Here is an 11,927-nt window from a genome sequence, read left to right on the forward strand (position 1 = left end):
ACAAATAGGCTGAATTCATTCAATGCCCTTTAACCGTTTAATAGGTCAATTCGTGTCATTTCTTCCAGCAAACTCTGCCAAGAGGGATAGTACGAATTCAGAAGGAGGGATAAAACAATCTAACCCCACTATAACGTCTTCCTACATGCCTCCAATACACTTTTGGTCTCTCATATTCATTCAAACGACCGTGAGAGCACCTTGAATATTCTCACAAAAAGGTGACTAACTGATAAAATCTTTCATTCATCATGTTGTTATAGCTCTGTTCTTCTTCCAGCTTCGTTCTCTCTCCCTTCCAAACCTACATACATTCTTTTCTTCTGTTCTTTTTCGAATCGCTCGAGCATAGGCACTCTTCAAACACCACTCAACAGGTTACTTATAACTATTCAATATGGCAACTCGACCACCACTTTCAACACTTCTGCCGCCTCTCATCTGCGGCACCGCAACCTTCAATAATCAATATAATGCCGATCCCTTCTCACTCCCTACAAATGCCATTGTGCAAAGAGCGTTGGAATCGGGCGTAAATGCCTTCGATACATCTCCATACTATGGGCCCTCTGAAGAAATTCTAGGTATGCATACATTCTCTTTTTCTGTCGATTTCCCCCCTTCACTCTATCTCTCCAAAGCTATGATCTAACCTACCTATATAGGTCGCGCCCTCCAACAACCACAAATTCTCGCCAATCACCCCCGCTCCAGTTATTATCTCGTAACAAAATGTGGTCGCATCGCCGGTTCTGAATTCGACTACTCTCCCGCGTGGATCAAATATTCCATCTCCCGCTCCCTCGCCCGTCTACACACATCCTACCTCGATGTTGTCTATCTCCACGACGTCGAGTTTGTTTCTCCCCCAGAAGTCCTCGAGGCCATAAAATGTCTGCGCGAGCTTCAAGCTCAAGGTACAATCCACTACATTGGAATATCAGGATATCCCGTCCCAGTTCTCTGTTCCCTCGCTGAAATGATTTTGCGCGAGACGGGTAAACCTCTAGATTGCGTAATGAGCTATGCAAATTTCACGATCCAGAATCACTCTCTATATACCACCGGGCTTGCCCGTCTCCGCAAAGCAGGCGTGGATTGTGTGCCCAATGCTTCGGTCCTGGGCATGGGTCTTCTACGCAGCTCGGGGGTCCCAGATAACGGGAAGGAGGATTGGCATCCAGCGCCTAAGGAGCTACGTTCTCGAGTTCAGAAGGCCGCGCGATGGGTGGAAGAACGCGGGGAGCGATTAGAGGTTGTGGCTATACGGTGGGGCCTTGAACGCTGGGCTCTCGATGGGAAAGTCGGCTCTGAACCCATCGGGGTATCCGTTATGGGTGTGAGTAACATGGGAGAGTTTGAGGAAACTTTACGAGTATGGAATAGTGTCTTAGACGGGATTGATATCCCCGGACGACAAGTCACGGAAGCTGAAAAGCAGTGGAGTTTGAAGAGAAGAGAAGAGACGGAAGGACTGGCGAAAGGGATTAGAGAAATCCTTGGAGACCATCGCGATTATGCGTGGGCAAGTCCTGATGAAGGGTTTGTGAATATGAGAGTTGTTAAGGGGGTTGTGGATGAAGTTGCTCCGATGCCGCAGGTGGAGGATATTTCCGCGACCAAGGATTCAGACAAGAGTAGTAGGCTTTGATTGTCTCCTGTAATCTCATCTTGGTTCTATATGGTTCAGGTATTACGCACGCACGGATTCATAAAAAAAAAGAGAGTATTGCTTGCATGGCTTGGATAAGCGAAGGCGTTGACAGATATGGATTTCAATACGTTTCAATTCGTGTACTGACTGCTCTCACGCAATCATCATACCCATATCTATAATCAAGACCAGTCTTCTTTGCCTGTTGTGACTTTTTAATTTGTAAAGGATGAAGTTGAATATCCAGGAACACTTTTATTAGGGGAATCAACCCAAAAATGAGGCGCGGCCAGAAACTGTCGGAGACAAAAAAATAGCATGATGCAAAGAAAATTTTTGTCAAAGAGAACATATATTTCTTTTCTTTTTCTTCCTAACAAAGCTCTCAAGATCCACAGCATGTCCAGAAAAACCATTTCACAGAGAGTGATGAGCAGTAAAAACTCCACTATACGCCATACTTCACACATTTTCCCAATAAAACTTAACCGAGAACTTTTTAATCGTCCAGACATATACCCCCCGTAAATCTAAGCAGAAGAATGCTTGCGGCGTTCTCGGACAGCATCCGCAAGTTGCTCGAGGACTTCGACGGTAGATTCCCAGTTGATACAAGCATCAGTGATGCTAACACCCTTCTTGAGACCGGATGGACCCTCGGCAGGGACCTTTTGGTTGCCTTCGTTGATGTTGGACTCGATCATGACACCGATGATGGATTTTTCACCAGCACGGAGTTGGTCACCGACAACTTGAGCTACCTTGGGTTGATTTCGGTGGTCCTTGTTTGAGTTTCCTAAGAGTTTTGTTAGAGAAATTTTCATGCAAGATTGTGTAGAAAAGACATACCGTGAGAGCAATCAATCATGATAGCTTGCTTTTGGTCCTTCTTGGTCAAAGTCTCCTTGGTGAGCTTGACGTTCTCAGCATCGAAGTTGGTACCCTTGGTACCACCACGCAAGATAACAAATCCGTGCTCGTTTCCACTAGTTCTAGTGATGGCAGCAAGACCTTGTTTTGTAACACCCATGAAATGATGTTTGGCAGCCGCAGATCCAATGGCATCAATTGCAACAGTCAAGCTTCCATCGGTACCGTTCTTAAATCCAACTGGGAAAGATAGACCGGATGCAAGCTCACGATGCAATTGTGATTCGGTGGTTCTGGCACCAATGGCACCGAGGGAAATCAAATCTGCGAGGAATTGTGGGGAGATGGTATCGAGCATTTCAGTTGCAATGGGCATGCCGGTGCTGGTGAGATCGCAGAAGAGTTGACGACTAATTCTCAAACCCTTGTTGATCTTGAATGACTCGTCAATATCAGGGTCATTGATCAAACCTTTCCATCCGACAGTTGTACGGGGCTTCTCGAGGTAGGCACGCATAATAATGCAAAGGTCGCTTGACAATTTATCGGAAAGATCCTTCAGTCTCTTTGCGTACTCGATAGCGGTGCTGGGGTCATGAAGGGAACAGGGACCGACGACGACCAAAAGACGGTCATTTCTACCCATAATAATCTCGACGGCATCTTTGCGACCTTGCACCACAGTCTTGAGAGAATCATTTGTAATGGGGATTTCGGAAACAAGTAATTGAGGAGGAATCAATGGGTCTTGACCCAGAACTACAAGATTGGTAAGAAGATCAGTATTTACATTTGAAGAAAGAGAAGGATTTTGATTTTTTGGCGGGGTCATACTTCGAGTGTCGTCAGTGACGAGGGGTTCAAAGTCAAGCTGAGGCATCTTGTTTGGAATATGGATATGATATAAAAAGGGGGAAATGTGATGGGGATCTTATAGATCTTGTCCGACGCTGACTTGACTTCTGAAATAAATGGTGACACAATTGTTGTTATATTTTTGTGTGAGAGTGTATTGAGTTGCTTCGTTGTCGAGCTGTGGTGTAAAGTGAGTCAAGGTCAAAAATTATAGGTGGATCTGGAAAAAGTTCATAAAGTGGCACGCTCGGACTAAATTGACAAATGAATGTGTGGGCGGGCGTTGTCCGATAATCATTAGATATACAGTGGCATCCCATCCTCAGCCAAGAAGAAAGCTCGGATTTGATAAGTGTGCTCAAGGGTTGATTAGGGTATGCGCGTCACAGTCCGTGAATGTGCCAGACGGTCAGATGTGTAAAGTGTCCATGGTCCATCTGATGATGCATGGATTTAGATTCAGCGGCCAGTTCGTTCGCAGCATGGAAACTTCACAATCGAGTTGTTGCTGCCGAGCACATGTCTGCAGTCCATCCTATGTATGTAGGCATTCGCATATCGATTGAGATGCTCACGGTGTTATTATTCGCGCTCTCCACAATATGCCCGTTCATCACGAAAGTATATCTTCACACCAGACCTAGGCTCGACGAATAAGCTGAAGCTGCTTGTGACAGCCCAATACTCTCACGGTCGTTGTGACTGCTTATGCCCATCATGCATCTCCGGATGGGCGTTCTATTGTTGATGGGATCATGTCACCGAGGATATAGAATCTCCCACTCCGCGACAGGGCCAGAAAGAGACAGGAAGAAGGCATTGCACACTCTCATCTGGAATTGTATGCACTGGCGGTTGTCTGTACATTCTTGTGTGAGCTAGCATGGGGTTCATGGGCTGCACCATTTCGTCCGAGTTTGAATCAAGGCAATCAGAACCATGCAATCGTCGGATATCACAATTACATCCAATCCAGCATTAGGAAAATCTTTTCGGACGAGAGAACAATCTTGAGAGGCAGAATTGATAAGAAGATCTACCGGTAATGTCGATCGAATCCCGATAACAATACTCATCGGGTGCTAAGGTAGGCCGGCAGGTACCTTAGGAGCACTGGTGGGAGTTCTAACGTTGAAAATCTGTCAGCCTTGTCTGATGATTCGGATTATCGTCGATCTAAGCCCGAAACGGTCTAGCCTTATCAATTTCTGTACGGCAAAAGGAATCAGAGTCAATGTTTCCCCAGAAATCTAGTGTCCAAGTGGCCTAGAAAGATCTCAAAACACCAAAGTACATGATGAAGCATTTATGAAACTCACCATTCTTTTACGATGGGACCTATTTAGCCCTATCAGGTAATTCTCATGATACTACTACGATAAAGTAATTACAACCGATTTGTGAAGGCCTTTGACCGACTCTTCTCAAAGTTACCATCACGTTCCTGCATCTTCATTCAAATGTCTTGAACGTCGATTGATTGTTATACAACCCTTCTTTGGTGCGGCTGAATCCTCTCCAGCCTTGCTACCTCCTTCTTAACTATCTACCCACCCTACACGACAACATAAATCGACACCCTTTACATCTATCAGTCGGCCTCGTGGACAATTTATCAACATGTTCGCACCACAGTGGCCGAGTAGGAAGCGCGAGAGAGACGATGAAGAGGAACTAAGTACTTCAGGCTTTGGTGCTCACAGAAATGTAAGAATTGCAGTCACTTCAGTTTCAGCTCACCAGCAAGATTCTAATGCTAATATATGACTTGATTAGAAACGTCATCATCTAGCGAACCTACCGCATCGAACCTCACCACATGCCAAACGTCAGATTGCACCCGCTTTTGCACTCAATCATTACATACCAGCACCTCCCACAATCACCCCTGCACACTCGGAGTTGGAGAGAACTCCTACTATTGCAGAGCCGTTGAATTCTCACTATTCATGGACTTCATCGCCGTTAACAACGGGTACACAACCGCATGACGACGAACAAATGAACAACAGCGAAACCTCATTTTCAAGTCAAATGTCGGAAGGGCCAACTTATTCGGATGATTTCGACATGACCGATGGTGGTATGCATCTAGTTCCTGGCCCGTTCCAGTCAGATTCTTCTATTACCTTGGCCAACCGAATTCCTACCCCAATTCACAGTTCCTTCTCCGCCTATCCCCGACTTGATAAACCGCTTCACCCCATTCTCTCCGAACCAAACATCACCGATGATGCGTTCATCGATCGCTTTCGTCGCGGTCGACGCCTACCTAGCCCCATTAGCGAAGGCGAGATGAGCCCTAGTGACATTGTCAACGGAATTAACGATATGCAAATGGAAGTTGAACCCTCTTTCCCCTCTCCTGAATTTGAGAAAGAAATTCCGACTCCTCACAAGAAAGGCCATACTCGTTCAAAACATAGCTTGCGGAACTGGAATGGATCCACTGGGGAGCTCATGGGAAATTTAGACGGTGTGGGGACAAAGAAGAGCTTCAGTATGGGGTACAGGGCGGATTGTGACAAGTGTCGGAATAAAGTTCCGGGACACTTTAGTCACATTATTACGTATTGATTAATGGGTTATGCTAATGCAGGTACGAAATTTGGAATGAACTAGGTTAGGGATGGATGGAGATATGGAATAGGCCATGGAAATATTGATACACTTGGGTGAATGAAGTGAGGCCATCACACTATGATCAGCTGCCAGCTATTCAGCAAGGCGTTTAGGGGTTGTATCCAAGCAATTTACCAACAGAGGTAAACATTGCTAATATTATTAATGAACATATGTTAATCAATCTATGCTTGTGCAACTCTGTGATTTTGAACTTGCTGTTCTTTGATATCTAATCGAAGCGAGCATTCAATCTCCTTGTTTACTCCAAATCCTCCCGAACATCCAAACCTCACTCGAAGCGATTATTATTCAAATCTCCTTTGATGGGTATTACATGATTGCAGCAGTGCTGAGTCGGGGTAAATAAACACCCTCTTCTCCCATGCATTTCAATACCTACATACTTGCTTACATACCCAAGCAGTAAGATCCTAATCAACAATCTCCACCTCAACTCTTAATATTTCCAAATCCATCTAGTGCAAGCAAGCAAGTAAGTAAATGAGACAAAAACGCGATATGCAACAAGAAAAAGAATCAGTAGTAATATTCTTGGGAGGAAATGAAATGAAGTGAAATGAGAGGGAAGAGAGATTCATACTTTCTGCATTTTGTCGGGTAAGTGTTTTGCCGGATGATGTACGTGCTGGGTTGATCTCGCTAGTTAGTGGTGGGGAGGGAGGGGAGCGGATGGTAAACCCGCTTGTGAGTGGTAGGGAGGGATGGGGGTTAGTGTTGTTATTCTATTTTATTTTGACTTGGTACTAGGGTTATGGCTATGTAGGTAGGCCTGGGTGTCATTGCGGATATGGGGAGTGCTGATTGATGTACGAAGTATTCAAATTTTCGTCTGCTATGCTTGGGTTCGAGAAGGGTGAGGGGTGAGAGGCTATGTGAGAGTGATGTGAGTATACATGTTGAGATTACGTGTGGTTAGGTGGTCGGTTGATTGGCTCGTTGTCTATTTGGGGTTCTGGAATTGGAGCGGTGGGTTTGATTTATCGTTAATCTCGTGTGGTGTGGTGTGGTTTAGGTTTAGGTATAAGTTCTCGTCTGCGGAGCGTGGTTTACATTTCTAATTGGCAGATTTGAGGCAACTGGTTAATTGTACTGTTGAAAAGGTGAGATAAATTGTACTACTGGTTGATGGTTTGAATGTGTGCTTGGCGTGAAAAGATATGCAAGTACTCTTTGTCGATAACTCTCAATTTGGCTGTGTCTTCGACATGTAATATACAAGGCTATGCTCAATTTTCAGCAAACATACCCTCGGTCGCGCTCTTGATATGATGAGATGCCAGTGTCTCTTTTCAAATGGATCGCAATTTGAATATGCTCTTTTGGTCCTGGGTTCCGGATCTGAGTCCTGGTTTGGTTGTACTCTTGCCTTGACTTTCTTGGCGAGGTATCGAAAGTATCTTTACCTACAGATCATGATTTGACTATGTTTTTGCCTTGATCTCTTTTCCAAACGATCGCAATTTGGCTATGCCCTTGGACTTGTGAAGTTTTCCCCGGGGAGCACAAACCATAATCTGATTGTGTCCTTGACCTCCTCGACAGAACTTTGAAACTGTCTTCGCCAATAGACCACAATCTCTCTATGCTTTTGAATTGTTGTGATTTTCACCGGAAAACACAAACCCTGCCGTCTATTGACAGGTTGAGGCGGACAGGCATCTGAAACAGACAGGAGCTTGAGTCCAGCATTGAGAATAGTTCTAGCTAAGAATGGTGACGATGAGAGACTACGCATCTTAAAGTTGCACACAGGAGGTGGTAGATAATTGGTAGTATGTAGTCATTGCGAAACAAATTTTTCATATGGGGAATCCAGCTTGAGGTCATGTACGTGAACCTGAATGTGAACAGCGCTCAGCAGAGCGCATGACTTGTTCAATGATGTGGTCTAGCATGTTTTTCTCTGAAGAGTTTTACTGCCACATGCATGTAATGCAGTATAGTATATAAATTATCCTCAAAGTTTAAGATGATTTTATTGAAATGTTGAAAGTAGAGATGAAGATGAGAATGTACCAGATCCCCTAGCAGAATAAAAGTCTCTAGATGTGTTGATTATGAGAAGAACACGATAAAGGGGTTCTCGATTTGCTTGGAGATTTTAGATGTAGTATGAATCACTAGAGACATCCAATATATATAAGTTAGGGAATATAATCAATGATTGGTCATTGTTCGGAATTGAAGAATACAATGATAAAACTACTGACTTCATAGTTCAATCGAACGGAAGAAAACTTTTCAGCATGCTCGGTCAAATGTAGCAATCATGAAGGAATGGAAACAAAAAATAATAACATGGTCTTTCCAAAAACTTTTGGAAATCTCAAGTAGTGCCAAAAAGTTCAACATTGAGAGGCAGTTTCGTAGTGTGAAGCTAGGAGAAACTATCACTAGCTTCCGATACACTTCAAGTCGTCACCCACACTATCCTTAAAATCCCTTCCAAATATCAGCATTCTTACAAATAAAAACAGTGTGCAGTACTTATCCATCGCAACCTACAATTGGTATGAAAATTGTCAAGAAAATGTTTCGAACACCAATGGCGTCAACACTTCGTTCTCTCCAATGCAATCCAATATCCTGCAACCTCCATTGCAATACCAGTCCAATGCCAAACTTGAGCACCAATCATCACTCACCCCAATACGGAACTTTCGGTTCTAAAGCCGCTCAACCTCACATATTCCTTCAGTATCGTCTCAAACACTCGACAACTCTAACATACGAACAAAGGCACCATCAATTTCGAACCCGGCATCAATCCTTCCATGCCCCCATGTCTACATGTAGAAAAGTGTATGAAAAGAAAAGATGGCTCTATTTGACTGGGGTTTTTGTTGTTTTTGTTTTCCTTGATCTACACTTGTACTTGACTCGGGATGTTCAAAAGAAAGAGGTGGAGGAAAAAGAAGGAGTTTATTGAGAAAGCAAGTGTTTCTCGAGAAAGGCAAGAGATTCCACAACTTAAATGCATTGGGGGAAAATTTCTGGTGAGTTGGACGGACCCCGAAAGAGTCTAATTATATGTTCTTAACATATAACAATTTTAGTGTTAAATGCATTTCAACAATTGGACACATAATGAGCGTTGAAGTATTGCCATGTTGTAATTTATATACTGACGTCAACGTCCATTGTCGAAATTTGGTGGGGCAGGCTCAGCGGGGTACATTAGATCTTACATACCGATTCACGCTAGTCAAACACACTCATCGGACTGTTATTGTACACGTTCGCTTACTATAGCAAGCGAAATGAAACAAGAGTGATTGCCCATTACCAATTAGTTCTCAGGTGTGTCGACATGTTTTGATCTATGTGTTGAATGAGGGTTGTTAGAGATGAAAATGTACCTAGGTACTGAGCCATTGGAGGAAGTTGGGTCCTCGCGCAGGTCACGCATTATAAGATGTTATACCAATAAGTTTCTCAACAATAACTTAATAAAATACCACAAACCTTGCCAGAAGAGAAAACTGTAAAATTCGGATCAGCATCTCAGAAAAACTGCTCGCTAGTTATCGAGGGAAATAATATTGATCATGAGTTTTTTTAACCATATCACGTTGACGCTTGAATCTCCCGGGGTATCAAGCTCGCTAAAGACTCTAGGGCGCGTAGACAGGTTGCATGAGTGTTAACCACAAGCAACATCAACAATTCCACCATGGTGAGAAGACTTTCTTTCTTCTTTGATGTCAGTATACTAAGATGAAATCCTCCATCTGATTGATCAAACTTTCGACGCGGATTCTTGGTACAGCATTGACACTCCAACCTAGTTCTACTGTTTCATCGCAACCACCATTAGGGGATTTACTTTTTCAGGTCATCAAACCTTATAAACTGCTTCGTGATTCATAGGTAGCAAGTTGAAATCGGAGACTAGAACCGCTTCTGGGATTTTTGCTTCGCCGCGAAATAACTTCCTGACAACAAGTACATACACATCAATATGACTGTGTGCTCGATACAAAATATCGTGGGGGGTCCTGTCAGATCCTCCTGCGCCTTTCACCAACAATACATCATTGACACAGAAATAAGAAACTGTCTTCTACACCGAGGCTGAAGCGCATCCCGATATTCACGAAACTGCTGCGCGCAGAAGAGAAAATTCTGAGCAACAATTAGATTGTGCACAGTGACCTGATATGAGAACCTGCTGTCGGGGTCTTCTGGAATCCTCTACTGCAACCAATAAGTTTCACGAATTAATGATGGGGTAGTCACATCGTCTCTATGCTTTTACATTTTTCAACCCGGAATTTTCTTCATTGTTCATCTCGTTATCGACCATGCTGTTATTTTCTGGCTTCTTTTCATACATCTACTGCAGTATCAAGTCGGCTTCTCTCAACAAACACAGCAGTACTGGGCGCTTACAATCACGGCAATGTAGAGGAATAGCACGAGCCTAATGTTGGGGCCAATTGAACATTATCTGGCCAGTAGCCAAAAATTGCATTTACCGCGATTAATCCCAAATCCTTTCAGAAGGAATATTTCTGAAACGATCTTCAAGAATAGCAACGATGATCTTCGATTATAGCCTCGGCCAAAAATGAACAGTGAGTAATTGTATACGTTGAACATTAGTCTGCAATCACTCTTACCTGAACAAGTGGATTTCGCACCGAGGCTTTTGAGAATTTGACGTAGAAACTCCAGTTTTGTATATGGATGTGTCAGAAGTCTAAATCAAGCGTTATTGAAGATGATAACCATATATATAAATAAACATACAGAGCTAATCGACCTTGTGGCCATGCATTTCACACAGCTGCAATGCTTAGCCGCACCTACGCAGCCTTATCTGACCGCAGCCGGCACAATCCTTCATTCACTACGATGGCTACATCCAACGACACGATTAGAAAAGTTATGTGTACTGCGATCTTCAGCGTAGCACCAAATTGATGACGTTGTAGTGTTTTCTGTTCTTCGGGTTGCTTTTATTTAATAGTTCTGGAAACTAAGAGTGTACATTTTAATTTGTCTAACAAGAAAACCACACCCCCGACAATCGTCTAAATTCACATCCTTAACTCGTTTATGAATAGAAAAATCATAGCGATTGATTCAAGATGACTTCACGAACTATGTTAGCATTATCTCTTTTCTTCACAATCATCACCGCAACTTCAATACCGATATGTATTTCCGATTCCAGCGCGACATCCTCTTTCAATATATCTTCTCTATCAAAATATACCACCCAATTCTGCACCCAAATCGCCTCTAGCAATTTTTCATCCACGGCCAGGAACTACAATATAGAATCCCCCTCAAACTCCATCATTTCCTTTGTCTTCACATCTGCAGCAACGTCATGCCCGGGAAATAGTTCCGCAAGCGACTGCGAGATCGTCTATAATCATCTTTTCTCTACTTGTAAGTTCTATCTTGATTCCTTGTCTTTTGAATTTTAAAATTGGAAGAATAAACAAAGACTAATAGATTCATAGGCGGCGAGAACAGTTCCTCAATCGCAGGATCCGGCTCCATTAATACGGGGTGTGGTGTATATAATTTCCAACTCGTGAACACGACTTCCAAGAGTGCGAATTCGACGAGTGGATCGAGTGAGAGTGGAAGTAGTAAGGCTAGCGCGGTTAGTTATTGTACAGTCACTGGCAGCGTGCTGTTTGGCGTGGCGGCATTTTTTGGCTGGTTCCTATGAAAAGTGTTTTTGTGTTCGAAATTGGAGATGATTGATCGACTACCAGATTTCGAGTTATACTTTTTGTAGTTTTGATCGATATGGTTGAGAATGAATGGTTCATTGAGATTTATTACGCCAATGCGCAGGAATCTCAATTAATAAGATAGGTGATCGTAGCTATTCCTCCTCGTTGTCATCCAGGATGAGAGTGTATTAATTTCGATCAGACCC

At 43.3% G+C, this 11,927-nt stretch overlaps 4 protein-coding genes across 4 annotated transcripts; 3 read left to right on the forward strand and 1 right to left on the reverse strand.

The window, feature by feature from the left end:
• The first annotated feature begins 147 nt into the window (after positions 1–147).
• Positions 148–1,845, forward strand: Bcara2. Its single transcript, XM_001560893.2, has 2 exons — positions 148–584; positions 666–1,845. The coding sequence occupies exons 1-2, from the start codon at positions 398–400 to the stop codon at positions 1,649–1,651; spliced, it is 1,173 nt and encodes a 390-aa protein (XP_001560943.1). The 5' UTR covers positions 148–397; the 3' UTR covers positions 1,652–1,845.
• Positions 1,846–1,860: 15 nt separating this feature from the next.
• On the reverse strand, positions 1,861–3,582 carry BCIN_01g08780 (hypothetical protein). The gene is made up of 3 exons (XM_024690780.1): positions 3,359–3,582; positions 2,504–3,283; positions 1,861–2,450 (listed from the first exon to the last, which is right to left on the reverse strand). The coding sequence occupies exons 1-3, from the start codon at positions 3,402–3,404 to the stop codon at positions 2,185–2,187; spliced, it is 1,092 nt and encodes a 363-aa protein (XP_024546549.1). The 5' UTR covers positions 3,405–3,582; the 3' UTR covers positions 1,861–2,184.
• Positions 3,583–4,652: 1,070 nt separating this feature from the next.
• On the forward strand, positions 4,653–6,184 carry BCIN_01g08790 (hypothetical protein). Its single transcript, XM_001560891.2, has 2 exons — positions 4,653–5,086; positions 5,156–6,184. Exons 1-2 carry the CDS (start codon positions 5,000–5,002, stop codon positions 5,954–5,956), a joined length of 888 nt encoding a protein of 295 aa, XP_001560941.1. The 5' UTR covers positions 4,653–4,999; the 3' UTR covers positions 5,957–6,184.
• A 4,844-nt stretch (positions 6,185–11,028) lies between these two features.
• On the forward strand, positions 11,029–11,872 carry BCIN_01g08800 (hypothetical protein). The gene is made up of 2 exons (XM_024690781.1): positions 11,029–11,425; positions 11,500–11,872. The coding sequence occupies exons 1-2, from the start codon at positions 11,119–11,121 to the stop codon at positions 11,712–11,714; spliced, it is 522 nt and encodes a 173-aa protein (XP_024546550.1). The 5' UTR covers positions 11,029–11,118; the 3' UTR covers positions 11,715–11,872.
• The last annotated feature ends 55 nt before the right edge of the window (positions 11,873–11,927 follow it).

This window comes from Botrytis cinerea, chromosome 1, assembly GCF_000143535.2.
Source record: "Botrytis cinerea B05.10 chromosome 1, complete sequence".
In the NCBI taxonomy this organism is placed as follows: Eukaryota; Fungi; Ascomycota; class Leotiomycetes; order Helotiales; family Sclerotiniaceae; genus Botrytis; species Botrytis cinerea.